The sequence below is a fragment of the Talpa occidentalis genome, unplaced genomic scaffold, assembly GCF_014898055.3.
Source record: "Talpa occidentalis isolate TD23 unplaced genomic scaffold, MPIMG_talOcc4v2.1 talOcc4.12, whole genome shotgun sequence".
NCBI classification, from domain to species: domain Eukaryota; kingdom Metazoa; phylum Chordata; class Mammalia; order Eulipotyphla; family Talpidae; genus Talpa; species Talpa occidentalis.
The window spans coordinates 89,863,257-89,880,579 of NW_023601212.1; the positions used below are offsets into that span (position 1 = coordinate 89,863,257).

Below are 17,323 nucleotides of genomic sequence, written 5' to 3' on the forward strand. Positions count from 1 at the left end.
GGAGCAGCGGGCAGCAGGAAAGGTCTGCGCGCCATGTGGGACTCTTATCCGGTGGCCGGGGTTCTAACCAGCGCTACAGCTTCGCAACCCAGCGCTCAATCGCTGCGCCACCGGGGAGGCCCTAAAAAAAGCTTTTTTTAATGTGACTAAATATTTTCCTAAGACATTGTGTTTTTTTTTTTTTTTAAAGATTTATTTATGCATACAAGAGCTGGGGAACAGGCCAGAGATGCAGGGAGTGAGAGGATTCACCAGAGAGTGGGGAACAGAACAGGCAGACTGACTGAAATACACTGCTAAGGGGAGTAGCGGGCGAGTCAAGAGAGGTCCGCTGCGCCATGTGGGTTGCTCCCTGGCCAGCCGGGGATTGAACTCATGCTGCAAAGGCTGCTGATTGCTTTATTTTTATTTTTATTTATTTATACAAGCACTGGGTACAGTCAGAAGTGCAGGAGGGTGAGAGAATTCACCAGAGCCAGAGCAGGGAGCAGAGCAGGCAGAAGGACCAAAGTACACTGCTGAGGGGAGCAGCGGGCCTCAGGAGAGGTCTGCACGCCATGTGGGACCCTCCTCCGGTGACCAGGGAGCAGCCGGGGATCGAACCGGCGCTGCAGAGGCTGTGGGCAGCTTCGCAACCCAGAGCTCAACCGCTGTGCCACTGGGGAGGCCCCAGCTGCTGATTGTTTCGTAGTGCGGTGCTTAACCCCCTGCGCCACCAGGGGAGGCCCCTGACACATGGTTTTTAATGACGACAACTATGGCTTACTTGAAATTTTTTAAATCCACTATTATAAATAAAGGTATCGTGAATAATCTTACACATTAATTATTATGTCCAGCTCTGGTTATTTCTTAGGACAAGTTTTAAAATTATAGTTGCTAAGGAATGAAAATTTAAAAGATGCTTGCCATATTGTCCTCTTTATTTATTTTTAAAGATTTATTTATGCATAAAAGAATTGGGGTACAGGCCAGAGGTGTGCGGGGGAGTGAGAGGATTCACCAGAGACAGAGTGGGGAACAGAACAGACAGATTGACTGAAATACACTGCTGAGGGGAGCAGCAGGTGAGACAGGAGAGGTCTGCTGCGCCATGTGGGTCAGCTCCCTGGCCAGGGATTGAACTCAGGCCTTGACAATGATAGTGCTGAGATTTCACCCCTAGGCTACCAGGGAGCCCCTCTTTGTTCATTATTGCTTTTTGTTTCCATTTCCCTAAAGATGAACACAACTTGGTCAAAGTCATGGAGCTGGTGGATGCCGTGTATGCTCCGTACAAACCCTACCAGTTGAAGTACGGTGACATGGAAGAGAAGAACCTACGCATTCAGATTAGCGCGGTGCCTTTGGTAATGTCCTATTATTGCCAGTGGCCTAATTTGAGGAATCATTCTGTTTGCCAGGCATGGGGTTAGGGATGGAATGCACTGGAGAAGGTATGAGGTGGAATCAGGTTTGCAAAGAAATGGGAACAGGTCTGCAAAAAATGGGATCTAGGTGCCTCCTGGGCTGTTGGGATCCTCGTATGAAATGCAATTCCAGCTAGGCTGGCAGCTTTCTAGGTCCCCAATAAAGATCTAGAAAAAATAAGATGCTTAAATCTTCTGGGGATGATTCCGTGTTTCTGATTTGAATTCATCCCCTAGAAATCTGGGGATGAATTCAATGTCTCTCATATTCCTACTCTCATAACGGGCAGTTTTGTTTAAAGAAGATGTGCAGATGGCATGGGAGCCAAGCTGGCATGGGCAGTGTTAGAGGTGATGTAGGGATGGGTCACTGACACTGGGGGGTAGAGGTCATTCCCAGTACAAATGCTATTTTAGGGTTGTCCACTCTGGGGAGAGCAGACATTAAAGAATTGATCTTAAAGTCATTAGAATCTGCAGCCTGTTGCCATTTTTGTGTTTTCTAGGGACGTTCCTAGAAAGTGTTCTGCTTCTGTTACATTCTTGCCCCCCAAGGAAGCAGTTTCTGTTCACTGCATTCTTTTGGAGTGTCTTATATGGAGAATTTGAATCCTAGCTGGTAAATGTGAGCAAGACGCCATCTCCACCACAGAAAAAGAAGAAGGAGATGAGAACTGTGAGGATGACTATAAGGATTTGATAGGCTTTTCTGTTGTGACCTCACTGGCCACTTGAACCGGCTGCCCTGGGGCAGGCCTTGAGGAGCTGTCGGGTTAGGGAGTGTACTGCTGACATCCCTGTTAAAAAAGTGGTTGTACCGTGAATGAGGAGGCTTGGCTGTCTGCCTCACCTTAGTGTCCGCTCATCTGTTCTTGGGTCTGAGGTGGCTTTTGCTTGTCCATATTTGCTGTGCAGGAGCACGGAGAGGTCATCGACTGTGTGCAGGAGCTGAGCCACTCCGTGACCAAGCTGTTTGGTCTGGCGTCCGCAGCCGTGGACAGATGCATCCGATTCACCAATGGCCTGGGGACCTGTGGCCTGCTGACAGCCCTGAAATCCCTCTTTGCCAAGTAAGGCTGGGGTGGGGGTTGGGGTGGGGGCAGGGCCGGCCACACTGGAGAATGACGTCTATCCCAGTGAAAAATATGTGTATCCCTGTCCTGTATCCCGGTGCTGCCCCTGGAGAGGACATCACACTCGGGCCCGAGAGGACATTCCCAGGGGTGTTCGCTGGGGCACTGTTTGTAGTGGCAGATCATTGGAAGCAACCTAAATACCCATCAGTTTGGCAGTGGCTGAATAAGATCTGGTGTGTTCACACAGGGGCCGCCATGCAGCAGTTAAGATTTTAGTTAGATCTATGCATAGCAACACGGTTAGATCTCAGAAACATACTGCAGAGTGAATAAAACGAAGTTGCAGAATAAGTTATAGTGTAACACAGTATGTAAAAAGAACGTACAAAAATGAGGTTTATTTTCTATAGCAGGACTTGATGAACTTTTTCTGCCAAGGGCCCAATGGCAAGTATCTCAGACCTTGCAGCCGTAAAGTTGGTAGAGACTTTTGTGGCCCTTTGCTTTCCAGCATGAGAGCAGGCACAGACAGCACTTCCGTGAATGGGCGTGGCTGTGTACCAGTAAAACTTTATTTACAAAACACCAGGAGTACCAGCTCCTTGCCTGGATCTTTTTTTATACTTTAAAAATGTATTACATATTCCTATAGATAGAGGTCGATAAACTGGAGCTCATGAGTCAAATGTGGCATGCCATCTGTTCTTGTAAATAAAGTTTCCTGGGACACAGCCATGCCCATGCACTTCCCTGTGGCCCGTGATGCTGCCACTCTGTGAAGGTAGAGGCCTGAAGATACCTTAAAATATCTGTGCCCTGACAGGGCAGGGCTGCTGAGTCTGGATGTGGAAGGTTAAGCAACAGAAGACTCAAAGCATTCATTTTCTTTGGGGAGTTTAGGAAGGCTAGGATGGTGGTGGATAGCTTTGTTATTTTCTCTCTTTTAAAAAGGGACACATATTTCTTGTTTCATTAAAAATAGAAAATAGAAAGATTGTGAGCTTCCTGCTAAGTGAAAGTAGCAAGTCACAAAAGGTGACTTGATTCTGTGTAGATGAGATTCGAGAACAGGCAGCTGCAGAGACAAAGTAGATTAGTGGTTGCCTGAGGCTGGGGAGACAGAATTGGAGGAGATGGGGGTGACTGCTACACGTTTTGGAGTTTTTTTTCTGGGGTGATGAAAATGATCTAAAATTGCTGGTGGTGATGGCTGTTGGACTCTGGGACTGCACTATAGGCTTGTGCCCTTAAGTGTGTGAATTGTGTGGCTGTGAATTATGTCACAACCAAGTTGCTAAAACAAAGAGAGAAGGAGAAATGGAAATTAAGTTTAGTTAGCAAAAACAAAAGGGAAGCCAGCCATTTCAGACAGGGTTCTCTGACCTACACCTGAGGTGCAAGGGCCTCAGGATGCCAGCTGCTCCAGCCTCTTGCTTATAGACAACTACATTCTTAGGCTCTCCAGGAGACCTCCCAGGGGTAGCTTGTTTAAGAATGAAGTTGCTCTGAGTCTCAAGAAATTCCTTTTATTGAACCGAATGCTGTTTTGCTATAAGTTTAAGGAGCTCTTGTCATTCCAGAAATACTGAGCATGCCCCCGTGAGCTCTGAGGGTCCTTGGGCGCAGTGCTCTGTCGCTGCCCTGGGCAGGCAGCGCCTCCCGGGGAGCTCCCAGGAGCGGCATGGAAAGCCTCTGGGGCCTCATGCCCTGCCCACAGATGCCCGTGTCACCTGTGGATGTGTTCCCGCGGAAAGAGAAGCCTCAGCAACAAGCTAAATTAAAAGAAAAAAAAAAGTTACCTCTTTCTCTGCCAGCAACCAGGGTTTTTGGATGGAAAGAAATTTTTGAGATCTAAGAAAATGAGACTATAAAATAACAAAAATACTGCTTTTAGAAATAACTTTTAAAATATGAAAAGGTATTAAAAAAAAAGCCTTTCTCCCCCTTCCTGCTTACCTTAGTTCTTCTGAGAAGTAGCCAGTTTTGAACATTTAGCTGTTTGTCTCTTCATTCCCCCGCCCAACTTTAGAGCAGACGTCTTGTGTATCAGCATTAACGACGGCCTCTTGCCTCAACTATGAACGGTGAAGACCGCAGGTACCCAGAGCTGCCCCGCTCTCACCCCATTCCTCCCAGCGCTGGCTCGTTCTATTTTTACTTTTTGTTTTTCAGTTGATTATTTTAACAACTTCATTTTAAAAAGAATACAAACCCCTCTTGAAAATCCCACTATACCCAAGGATATTTCGTGAAAATGAAACAACCGAAACAGCTGATGTTTATGAAGTTAGGGGTTAGGGCGAAGCTCGCTGGCAGGACCGGCCATTGCCCAGGTGTGTGTGTGTGTGTGGGGGGGGGTTGGGGAGGGCGTTGAGGGAGGATGAAGCATGCAGGGCAGACAGGAGGACACTGGCCTCACTTGAACTAGACTACAGCAGGCGGCAGGTGTGAAAGAGGTAGGACTCGATGGTGATGGAGCCTGGGCCCAGGGGCTCGTCTGGCCCTTACTTTGGGGCCCTCGGCGGGTCAGTGCTCTTCTCTGCATGTTGCTGTCTTTCCTCTGAGGAAACTGGTGGTGCCATCTCCTTGAGACAGTGAAGTGAAAGCGTGTAATTAAAGCCCCTCCCAAGGACACACACTGTTCATGTGCCACCAACTCTACAGCCTTAAAAAAGGACCACCCCACATCAGCTTTCATTTCATACTTTTCAGGGAACTCTTGTTTGTATCATTTCCTTTACTTCAGCATCACAACAGCTCTGTGAGGTGGTGCAGAAAACAGCACTAAATCCATTTGAAAGACTAGGAAACTGAGGCCCAGGGCTACGGGCCAGTCTTATGTTCATTCAGGCGCTATTTCCACATGTCTCCCTCAGCCCGGCCTGCTGCTGATTTCCTGGGGACGCAGTTATGAGCTGGGGCTAGTCCTGCCCTCCTAGAGCATCTAGTCTCAAAATGGAAGTACATGTTGAACATGTACTCAGATAAGCTATTTAATCCAACCCATGCCCGGCGCCAGGATGGAAGGTTGGTGTGCAGCAGGAGCAGGCCGCATGTGAGGGAGTCTGCAGCTCCAATCTAGTTTCATGCTCCTGTTCCTTGAGGGCAGGCTCTTGCCCGCCGGGCAGCTTGGTAGTTTAATGTAAATGCTGCAAAACAACCCTGGACAGGGTCCCAGGTGACGGTCAAGTGCCATAGTAGGACTGCGATGTTTTAAACAATTCTTGGAACCAGCTTCCAAAGAAAGGCCCCTGTTAGGACGAGGGAGCGGTTTGCCAGCATCACTGTTCGGTCACCAGGGTCTTAGTCTCAGTGGCTGCCTCCCTCCTCCACTGCAGCTGCTCTGCCGGGTGGGCACGGTGGTCTTGCCACATAGAGCAGACCATTTTGTGGTCACACTGTAAAGGCAGGAGCCTCTGAGTACACATTCAAGGTCATTAGCAGTTTGTCCGAGGCTGTCTGACTCCGGGGGGGTTTGGACCCGGGGTCTGACACTGTCCTCTTTCCCCAGGTATGCGTCTGACTTCACCAGCACGCTCCAGTCAATACGGAAGAAGTGCAAGCTGGATGAGATTCCTCCCAACTCCCTTTTTCAAGAAGACTGGACAGCTTTTCAGAACTCCGTTAGGTAAAGTGGGGGCTGTAGCTTAAGCCTGTTCCTAATGTAGGAAACATAAGCATGTAGAATGTGGTATATGAAATGGTGACTGTGTCCGTAAGGGGCTGGTTCTTGTTCTCTTGCTGCCATTTCTTCTTCAAAGCAAACACTCTATCTAGCCTCTGAAAACAAGCGACTCAACGAAAACCCACCCACCATATAAAAGCACCAGGGTGGTCCCTCTTGCTCTTACAGTATTTTAAAAAGTTCTTTATGAACTCACCTCCTCTGGGGACTTTTATTTTTTATATTTTGTTTAAGGCTCGCCCCCGCCCCCCAGCCTATGGTTTCTACAGAGCTAAAATAACATGGCGCTTGTATTTGAGAGAACTCGCAGCTGGCTGGACCCTGTTTCTGGATCTCAGAGCCATAGTGTGAGATGGTGAGGCCAGACCCCATGGCCTAGAAAGGGCTGCGTAGGAGTCCCGGTGAAAGGCATTGAGGTGACCCTCCCACCTGGCTGTTGATGAGCAGATCCTGGGTGACCTGTGAGCCCCGAGGCAGACACCTGTTGCCCCAAGCCCTGAGGGGACAGTGTGATGGGCAGTGGCCCTTGGTGTGTCTAACCAGTGGGTGCAGCCAGCTCCGACCTGTGGGCATGTTTTGATCTAAAACACTACATTTCAATTTTGAACACTGCATTTCAACAGAACAATTTTGAATTCATTATCAACATTTAAAAACCAGATTTAACATAATCCGTATTTCTGATTTCACCTAAAAATTGAAGGCTTTGAAAGCTGGGCCCTCATTGCCCCAAGGCCGTGGCCCATTGAGGGTAGTGGCTGGAGTCCCCGCAGACTGGGCATCTGCTCAGCTGTCCTGTGCCTCTGCCACGTGCGTGGTGTCTAGCATCTATACTGTCAGAGGTGAAAAGAATTTAGAAATTTCTCTCAAAACCATTCTTCATGGGTGTACACGCCTCCTAGAGAAGCTGCTTTTTGCCCACTTACAGCTTCTGCCTGACTCTGGCCTCAGCTGGCCGCACTGATGCTCATGACACACGTCAGTGTCGGCAGGTGGCCCAGGCCATGGCGGATCCAGACCCTCCCCAGGCTTCTTTAATCCAGGTACACCCAGGACTACGTCTGAGGACTCTCCCCACGGGCCCAGACCTGGATTTTTTACTTTCTTTGATGAAATGTAGTGTTCTAGATGCTGACTCTGCCCCACCGTCGGTGGTACTGGATGTGCTGGGATATGGGATTCAGTCGGCAGATGTGCCACTCCTGAGGCGAGGGGACCAGCTGGCTTCCTCATAGGCCTCTCTCAGCGGAATGCCGGTACCCGCTGCTGATAGGTACTCTTAAAGAAAGTTAAAAGTTAACCAGGCTTAAGATGTTTTTTAATCCTTGGGTTTGTCCTGACATTATAGAGTAGTGTTGAAGGACTCGGTAGTTGGAGTTTGAGGCCTAGCATAAAATTACTTGAAAATTAAAGGATTACTAAACACAGATATGCTGATCACTCGGGCTGCCTTTCATGCGATCAAAGAGAGATGCCTCTGGTGTCAAAACAAGTTTCTCTTCCATGCCTTGCAAATAGCAGACATCCTACAAATACTAAATAATGAATTTTGGTTTTTAAATTTTGGATACGGTGTATTTCTAATTTGTTTTCTCAAGGACAAAGCCCAAAACACCTCAGTATTTTGGAAATGTGAATTTATTTAATAATGTACTGGGGAGAATTATGATTCAGAGGTTATTAAATGATATTAGAGGGGCCTCCCTGGTGGCACAAGTGGCTAAGTCTCAGCACTGTGAAGCTATTAGCAGCCACTGCAGCATGAGTTTCATCGCAGACTGGGTAGCTGACCCACATGGCACAACAAACCTCTCCTGTCTCGCCCGCTGCTCCCCTCAGCAGTGTATTTCAGTCACTTCTCCTGTTCTGCTCCCTGCTCTGTCTCCGGTGAATTCTCTCACCTCCCATCCCCCCCACTCCGCACCTCTGGCTTGCACCCCAACTCTTGTATGCATAAATAAATAAATCTCTTTTTTTAAAAAAAGGAATACTAGAAAGGACTAGCATTTACGACTGACACTAATTACTAAAACATTTCAGCTAGGTGATCAAATGGTTAACTGCTTTACCAGTTCACTCCCAAAGGAGTGAATAGTTAGAATTTTTATGAATGAGACAATGTTTGTCCTGTAAACGTGGCATTCCAGATACTTGAACGTGAAGTGCTTTTTGCTTTGTTTAGGATAATAGCCACCTGTGGAGAGCTCTTGAGGCAATGTGGAGACTTTGAGCAGCAGCTAGCAAACAGGTAGGCGGGGACTGTGTGCTATTCCCCGGGTTTGTGGTTGGGGGAAGGACTTTTCACACAGCACACAGGACAGCAACAACATAGGGTCACTCTGAAAGCCACCAAGCTCAAGGACTGTCTGTACCTAGATACGCAGTGTCATTATTGTCATCATTACACATTTATTGAGCACCTAAAACAGGCACAACTCTCACCTACTTGGCTGTGGTCACGTCATTTTGCTTGGACGAGGACATCACAGCCTCAATGAGGAGTAGTACATATTGTCTCCAAATTATGAACGGGCTGGGTTCTGTCTGCTTGTTTGTCAGCCAGTTATTGGTACTCAAAATAAATCTCGCCAGGGAAACAAATGGTGGCTTAGTCCCTGGGCCGGCCTACAGCCCTGAAACGACCCCAGCCAGCCTCCTTCCAGTTCTGCAGTGGAAGTCTGTGCCACTGAACAGACTTGTGTCCAAGATTTTTCGGGTCAGCTCTTGGAAGAGTCCCTCCTGCACCCTTGTCCACTCTACCTGGGCTCTTGTGCCCTGAAGCGACCCATTCAGACTGGTTTGCCCCTCAAAGACTCCAGCCTGCCACATTCCCTTCCTCTTAGCTGAAGCTCTCCTCTCCCGGGTAGGCTGTTTTCTCTACTCTAGGAATTGGGGATGGAGAAATCTGCTTCACATTAGAGTTGTGTGAGGGCCTAGCAGAAGCTCCTTCACTCCTTTCTTGGAAAATTCCGTATTGTCCTAAAGACATCTGTGGTAGGGACTTTGTGGCGGTGGTACAATGCGAAGTGAAGCTGGGGTTGGGGGTGGGGCTGAGTCGCCAGCAGGGGGTCACACTTGCTCCCAAGTTGCCTATTTCTTCTTGTCACCACCGTTTGGGTTTCCTTCATTTCTGAACTCTGGATCATCATATCGCTCTGATTCTCCAGGGGAAAGTCTTACAGTGGGTAGAATGGGGGCAGCCCTGGCTGTTCATAACTCCTGACCAGCCTGGCATGAAAAATGTGTAAAACCTACCCCCACAGGTGTGGTGATGCAAGTGAGGCACGTGCCTCCCACACGCGTGCTCACCACCCACGCAGCAAGGGGTGCCAGTGGTAGAGCAGCGAGTAGATCTGGGCTCACAGAGGGCTCCTTAGAAGAGGTGAAAATAGAACATTTACCTATTTAAAGGAAAGGCATGTAGTGTATTATATTCTTAATTACAGTAGTAATTATAGGCTGGCCCCAGCTCATTGAAGAAATTAAAACAGTTCACCAGCATATGAAACGAAAACGCTTTCTCCAGAAGGAACATGGTTAACAGTCCCCTTGGTCCCAGCTGGACATCATTTACTGAGTGAGCTCTGACCTTAAGGGGGTTCATGAGTTCACTGTAATCCCCCAGCGCCAAATAGCTTGCAGGTTCTATTCTTATTCCCCTCTCTACAGATGAGGAGGCGTTGAGGCGTAACGCATGGCATGGGTAGTATCTTTTCAAGTAAAAGTAAGTATTTGGAGAGATAGTTGATTCAACTGAGAGGCAGGATCTGCCCCTGGACACCAGCGGGGTCCAGCAGTGTCCTCACCCCACACTGTCCTTTCTCACAGGTGAGTGCCTGTCCTTGGATTTGAGTCTCTGCATCTTTCCATATTGGACTGACGGGTTTTCTTAACCTTTTAATGAAGGTGAAATTACATTCAAAGCACAAGGGGGATCTTCTTGGGAAGGTGCATGATGGGTGAAGGATGGGCCCGCCTGCATCTTGCATCTTGCTGGAAGCCTGACCCCAGCTTTGGAACGTGGTGAGAGCAGACTTGGTGTAGCCAAAGGAGCCTCTGCAGGAGACCAGGTCATTCTGGAAGCTCTAGAAAAGGAAAAGAGGGACAGCCACCACCTGTTCCCATTAGGGAGGCTGGTGTGTGCCACCTATAAAGCTTATCTTATCTCCCGGTCAATCTCACTGGGGAGCCCGGCTCCTCCCAGGTAGCAGAGGTGATCGTTGCTGCCATTCCAGATCGCTTTGGTCGAAGAGTCACATGGGCTGTTGGGCTCATAAGATCACCTCCTTGCAGAGGGAGATGATTTTGTGACTTATGGGCCACCTTGGGAGTCAGTGCGGGTCTTCTCCTGTGCCGGGGCATTGCCTTGCTCCTCTGTACTTTTGTGGTGCTCATTTCTGGAACACTGGTATTTTCACCAGGACAGGGTCTTAATAGGGCATTTCGGGGCCTCCCCAGTGGCGCAGCGGTTGAGCGCTGGGCTGCGAACCTGCCCGCAGCCTCTGCAGCGCCGGTTCGATTCCCGGCTGCTGGCGAGGGTCCCACATGGCACGCAGACTTCTGCCACACCCGCTGCTCCCCTCAGCAGTGTATTTCATCAGTCTGCCTGTTCTGTTCCCCGCTCTGGCTCTGGTGAATTCTCTTACCCTCCCGTGCTTCTGACTGTACCCAGTGCTTGTATAAATAAATAAATGAATCTTAAAAAAAATAGAGCATTTCAATAGGGCAGTCAGACTCTGGGATCCAATATAAATGTCTGCGTTTCCATGACTGAAGAGAGGCTAGCAACTCTTCATGAAATGAGTTGAGGAAATAGAGGGGGTTGAAATGCCATTCCTCCCTCGATTGGCACATGTCCCCCGTTCTCCTGGCACAGCTGTTAGCACTTCAGCACATATTGAACCCCTGTTCAGCTCCGAGCTTCTTGAGGGCAAGAGCTGTGTAATCATTTGATAGCCCCAAACCTAGTCTAGAGCCCATGGCCACAATGAGAAAATGCTTCCTTGATGAGTCAAGAAATCAAGTGTACCTCTCATTTAGTTCACAGCACTAGTGAATACGGAGCCTAGCAGATCAGGTGCTGAGGTGAGGTCTGGCAGAAGAGGCTAGGGAAAAGATGGCATTGTTCATTGGGGTTGGAGCTGTGTTTGTCCGACATTTTTGCCTACAGTCTTTAACACTGAAGACATTTCTGACATATCTGTCTTCATCCTGGATGGCAGACTGACGCAACGTCCCCAGCTGAGGCCCAGACATGTATTGCCGTGACCCTGCAGAGCAGAGCTGCCTTCCTGGGGGCACAGAAGAGTGCGTAGCTCCTAGCCTACCTGTCATTCACCTTGTGGTTGTGCAGCACCTGCCCAGTGCCAGGCCTGTACACGGTGCTACTGACTCAGAGAGGAAGAACGGTCTGTTCTGTCCTCGCAGAAGTAGCTGCATGTGATAAGAGCCCTGGGAGAGGCTGATGGAGCAGAAGTCTGAGTGCCTGGGGGAAGGGTGACGGCTAGAAAGACCAGCACAGAAGCCACCCCTGGGACCAATCCTTGAATAAGAAATCGAATTTCCCTACATGCACGAAGGACAGGGCGTTTCTGACTGGGGCAGCTCATGAGCAGGGCCTGCCAGTGTGGTGGGCATGGGGTGTGAGCTGGGAGCAGGAGTAGGAGGAATGCAAGGAGGGTGCCTGCCTCACTGCTTTTAATTTCATCCTGGGGGCACTGAGGTATCTTTGGGAAGGAGACAAAAGGAGATTTGCCTTTTGGAAAGGCCATTGTTAACCCTGAAGAGGACAGACTAAGTGGAGTGTGGGAGGGCAGTGGGAAGGTCATGGAGATTCAGACAAGGGAGAATCAAGACTTGGAAGTCAGGCAGTGATGGGGATGATCCAGTTTGGCAGCGAGAAGACCCAACCAAAATTCCCTGTAGGCTTAAGCAACGGGGAAAGCTGCAACTTGACCTTGACGGTGGAGGCAGGTGGCTGCTTGTGTTGGCAGTGGTTGCTGAGAAAGGCCCAGCTCCCCAGGGTTTGTTTGCAGATACAGGCCTTCCTTGACAAGCTCGGGGACTTGTTTTTGAAAAAATGAATGCAACCCAAAGCTTCCAAGTCCAAAGCAATTTTTTCAAAAGAAATTATGATGAGGACTGGGCCAGGGAATTAGCTACACTTGAGGTCTTGTCCTACTGTGTTCACCTGGCTACCTGTGTGCGTGTCATTCTGCACACGTAGATATGGAGACTGGCTGGCAAAGCTGGGCTAAGGAAAGCAGTGGAGAATTTTCGGCCCCCTTGGGAGGGGCGGGGGTTCTCCCAGTGGGAACTAGAGGTCCTGCTTCCCCAGCAGCACCGAAGGTCAAGCATCAGAGAGAGCTTCCTCTGGGTCTTTTTCTTTCTTACAGAAACGGGAAGGTACCAGTTTCTCTCAGGGATCTCTCTCTGGCACCTAGAACAGACTTTATACAGTGCCGATGAGCTCAACCACACAAGCCCCACAGCTGCCATGCTGGGTCCCGTGGGTGGGCACATGGGAGGGCCAGTGGCACCACTGTCCTCGGGAGCAGCTGTCCCCTGCCTGTCCATCACCTTTGCAGGAGGTGGTGCTGGTGGCTCCTCTTGGCTTTGACCACTCCACACAGTGATGCTCATGTAGCAAGAAAGGTCCACGTGGAAAGTGCACAGTGGCTCAGGTTGAGTGAAGTGACAACTGTCCTGTGTGGGCGGTTTGTCCGGTAGGTGACAGTTTCTAGGAGAGTGAGTGTTAAATAGGGATGACCCCCATAGTGTACTGTGCATCTGCACCCCAGCTGACTCCTGAGGCTGGAGTGTGTCTCCATGTCCTTCTGTAATGGACCTTAAATCAATCTGCCTCATGAAACTGTCCCGGGGTACACCTCAGGAGGATCTGAGTGCTCCATGAAGAAAGTGCCGAGCAGACGACTCGGGTGTGACCCTCCTTGTTGTCGTTACAGGATCCTGTCCACAGCCGGGAAGTATCTCTCCGACTCCTATAGCCCCCGGAGCCTGAGCGGCTTTCAGGAAAGCCTCCTGACAGACAAGAAGAGCTCTGCCAGGAACCCATGGCAGGAATATAATTATCTCCAGAAAGATAACCCTGCTGAATATGCCAGTTTAATGGAGATACTTTATACCCTCAAGGTATGAGACCAGACTGATGACATTCTTGCAATGGAAAGGTTTGGGCCTGGCACTCACCCTTTCCCTGGTCCGGGCCACTGGCTCGGTGTGTGAGTCCTGAGCCGAGGCGTCTCCTGCTGCCACTTCTCTGTCTCATTGATATTGCGGTCCTAAGGCATTAATAGACCAAACTGGGTTGGTCCCAACTGAAATATGGATGTAGGATCATATAAATAGTCCTTTGTTGCTCAGGAGAGGCAGACTGGGGCACGTGGCTAGATCTGTGGTCGAGTGGGCTTGTCTTGCCCCCAGGCAGAGCTCAGCTTGCCGGCAGGACAGGCAGAGCTGGATGGCCCTGGCCCCCACACAGGGACACTTCCCCTTCCCGAATGGCGGGGAGGGGGCCAGGCTATATACTCCCTGCGGGCACACACAGCCATGGGGCAGGGGGGAGGGACCCGGCCCAGCCCTTGGGGAAGTCGCTGCTCTTTCCCCAGGAGAGAGGGAGGGTGGAAAGAAGCTAGGAGCCCTTCTAGTGCCAGTTGCTCACATGGCCATCAAGGACTTGGGGATACGTGTTCCCTCCTGTCTGGTCTTGCAGTTTAAGCTCTTAGTTTGCCTGCCATAAAGCTTTGAGCTTGGACTCCTGGGGATCCGGGAACAGGAGAATCTCCAACAAATGGAATGAGCTACACAGACCTGGAAATGGCCCCCATGCTTCTGAGAGTCAGAGCTGTCCTTTCTAGAACCTCTCCTCCCCTCTGAGCTGTTTTGAACCTCCCTCTTGGTGACAGGCAGAGGAGACATGCTGATCCTCTGGTGCTGAAGCCCATCTAACATTGCCCTGATGGGTTGCGAGCTCTGGGGGTTATGGCACAGTATCCCTGGACATGTCTGAGGCCTCAGTGTTGGCCTTGCAGAGCTTCCCCCATCTCTCTGCACCTTGACCCACCAACGGGCTGCATTTGAACTTGAAAAACACTTCGTCAAGCACTTGTGCAAGTTCATTCATCCATGCTTCTGTGATTAGGTTAAGGCAACTCTGTTTATCTTTATTGCTAATCTGATTTATGTCTGTTTGTTGTAATCGGTTCAGTTATAATAGCAAAACTAAGGTTACATTTTCCATCTCCGTATTTTTCTCAGGCTTTTTGAAATTCCTTGGTACTCACACAGGTCTTGCTGCTCTGGCCTCTAGCCGAGTGTGGTTGACCTGACCTCGCTGGGAGCCGAGCCCTGCCCATGGCTCCTGCTCCTTTGTAGTACTTCTGACCATGCCCCACCCCCCATCTTTACGGGATGGTCACAGCTTACTTTTTCCTGAACTGTCATTGCATAAGCTTGTTAGCACAGATGCGTCCCAATCACCTGGGAAAGTGAATTAGAAATCTATACCAGGGCCCCACCACCCCGCTGGGTGGAACCCAAGTATCTGCTTTCCAGCATGTTCCCCAGGGAGGCTGGGGCACAGCCATTGTGGGGACCCCCACTGCTGGAAACCACTCCTCTGTTTACCTCTCTCTGCTTTTTCAAACTGTTTAGCAAAACCTCAGTTGGACTTGAGGCCTAACAAACTATCTCTTGCATTTTCTTGTCTTAGGAGAAAGGGTCAAGTAACCACAACCTGCTGTCCGCGTCTCGCGTGGCTCTGACCCGCCTGAACCAGCAGGCCCACCAGTTGGCTTTTGACTCCGTCTTCTTGCGCATCAAACAGCAGCTGCTGCTCGTTTCCAAGATGGACGTGAGTTTCCTGGGGATTGACACCCTCCTCCCCAAGTCTTACCTCCCTCAGAGCACATTTGCCTTTGAGCTCAAATCCCCTCCCCTGGAGCTCGGGAGATGCCACAGTGAGGCCCAGGCTGGAAGTCCTTTGCGGGGGGGTGGGCGGCTGGAGCGGCTGTGCTCTGGCCAGGGCTTATCTTCACTGCAGCGACTGCGATGCTGTACATCCAGGCCCTTTCTCGGAACTGTTACTTGACTGACTTCACAGTTTGGAGAGGCACAGGCGTGCCCTATCAGGGAGGGAGCTTACATGCTAGATAGGTCAGGGCAGGTCAGAGGAGCTAATTGTCCTCTGAGAATGAGTTGTTTTTAGGTCACAGACATTTCTGGAGAATTGGTTCTAGAGCCTTGCTCAGGAGAGTGCCTTATCGCATTTCATCGGGTGCTTTGGCTGGGTAGCATGGAGGGGGGTCCGTCCTTGATGCCTTTCTGTGTGGCTGCCTTAGATTGGCACACTCTGCTGGCCTTTTCTGCTTGTCCTGATTCATTTTCCAGGGATTTCTTGCTAGTCACACTTTCTCTACTGGCTCTATCTCTCTGATCTCACTTTCCTTGTTTGGCTTCTGGGACAGTCCCCTGACTAATCTTTCTCCCTGGCTCTTCAAGTTTACCTGGGTTCAGGCTTTGGGGAAGATAGTCTTTCCAGAAGGATGCAAGCATGGGCCTTTCATAGCCAAGAGGTCCTTTTAGGAAGGACTTTAGCAGCAGGAACTTGTTGGCGTAATGGCAGGTTCTCTGCTTTCTGCTGCCCTCTGGAGAGTGCTCACTCACTCCCCATGCGACTTGGTATAGGGAAGATGGAGCTACTCCAACTTTTGTTCTCCTGCCTGCCACTAGCCTCGTGGCTGCCACCTGCAGCCTTGCCGTCCTGCCAGGCCTTATTACCTACATGTGATATCGTGTTATTGTAAAGAAGGGCTTGGGAGCACAAGCTCGGGCCACACCTGCCAGTGGGCGAGAAGCTGGAGAGCATGGGGCAGGTGCACCTGTTAGTCGGGTGCCTGGAAAGAGAGATCATCATGAGATCCAGAGAGAGAGGGGTCATTACGAGATTGAAGACAGAAGGGAGTCCCGGGAGAGAGTGCGGAGATTGTGGGGGGTTAGGAGGCTTGGTGGCTGCTTCCTTCCCAGCCTCCCTGCCTGCTGGTCTCCCTATATCTGGCCCCTGCTTCAGCATTAAAGGCCTGTCAAGTCTCCCGAGGGCTCCAAAATTTTCTTTTTGTTTTCTTGACTCAACCATGAACCTGCCCAGGCTGGGATGGTTGCAGACATTTGGTCAAGTCTCAGTCCCTCCCTGCCTCTCCGACTCCTCATCCATAAAGTGACACGATGGACCTGCAAGGTCATGAGGCTCACCCCTGAAATTCTGTGATTTTTATTCTTGATGTTTTCTACTCCAAGCAGATTTTGCTTTCCTAGTGGGTGGGAGGGTGGAGCTGGAGGAGCCGCTGCGTCAAGGGCAGGGGAGTGATGATGTGGACGGCCCGCTGCAGCCTGAGCTCTGGGCCGCATGCCGAGGCCTCTCCTTGCTCTGTGGCCTCACCGACCACGGGATGAATAATTCTCCCCAGACAGGGAGGTGAGGGCTAAGAGCTGCCACGAGGAGATGCTGAGCTGGTGGAGGTTTTCTTCCTTTCTCTGAATCTCATCTTTTTAAGAGGAATGACAGTTTTTTTAAAGAAAAATTATAATCATTTTCAGAAATTGAAGCAATACAGGAAAGTACAAAGAAAAAGGCAATAAACCCCATCAAGACCCCACCATCTAGAAGTAATCAGTGTAAATACTGGGTGTCCTTAGAGCCAGGCCCACTCACACGCTGCAGGCTGGTGGCATCCCCAGCTCTGTAGGGAGAAGTAGAAAGCACTTCCTGTCTGCACGTGCTGCTTTTAAAGACACAAGAGATTTATAATAGAAATTTTACTTGCACTTAACTAGGAAACAAAATAAACTAAATGGCGCCAAAGGAATGGTTGAACTTGAGGTAGTTTTTTCACAACAAAAGATATTATTTTCCAGAAGGTCTCTTCAGAGTTAAGAAAAAGAAAGATTATGGAAACTCTTAAAAGATGGAGCCATGCGTTGTTTTTGTTAATCGTTTTTTTTTCCTCCAAAGATTTATTTATGCATATAAGAACTGGGGTACAGGCCAAAGATGTGGGGGGTGAGAGGATTCACCAGAGACAGAGTGGGGAACAGAACAGGCAGTCTGACTGAAACACACTGCTGAGGGTGTAACA

The 17,323-nt window shown here is 49.8% G+C and overlaps 1 protein-coding gene across 2 annotated transcripts in view; it reads left to right on the top strand.

Moving 5' to 3' along the window:
* Positions 1 to 17,323, top strand: part of COG7 (component of oligomeric golgi complex 7) — a 49,162-nt gene that overhangs the window by 18,613 nt on the left and 13,226 nt on the right. For both annotated transcript variants that reach the window (XM_037507420.2, XM_037507421.2), the window contains exons 8-13: positions 1,222 to 1,349; positions 2,325 to 2,479; positions 5,997 to 6,113; positions 8,353 to 8,418; positions 13,136 to 13,322; positions 14,902 to 15,042. In XM_037507420.2, coding sequence (XP_037363317.1) covers positions 1,222 to 1,349; positions 2,325 to 2,479; positions 5,997 to 6,113; positions 8,353 to 8,418; positions 13,136 to 13,322; positions 14,902 to 15,042 — 794 coding nt within the window. The remainder of the gene's footprint in view (positions 1 to 1,221; positions 1,350 to 2,324; positions 2,480 to 5,996; positions 6,114 to 8,352; positions 8,419 to 13,135; positions 13,323 to 14,901; positions 15,043 to 17,323) is intronic.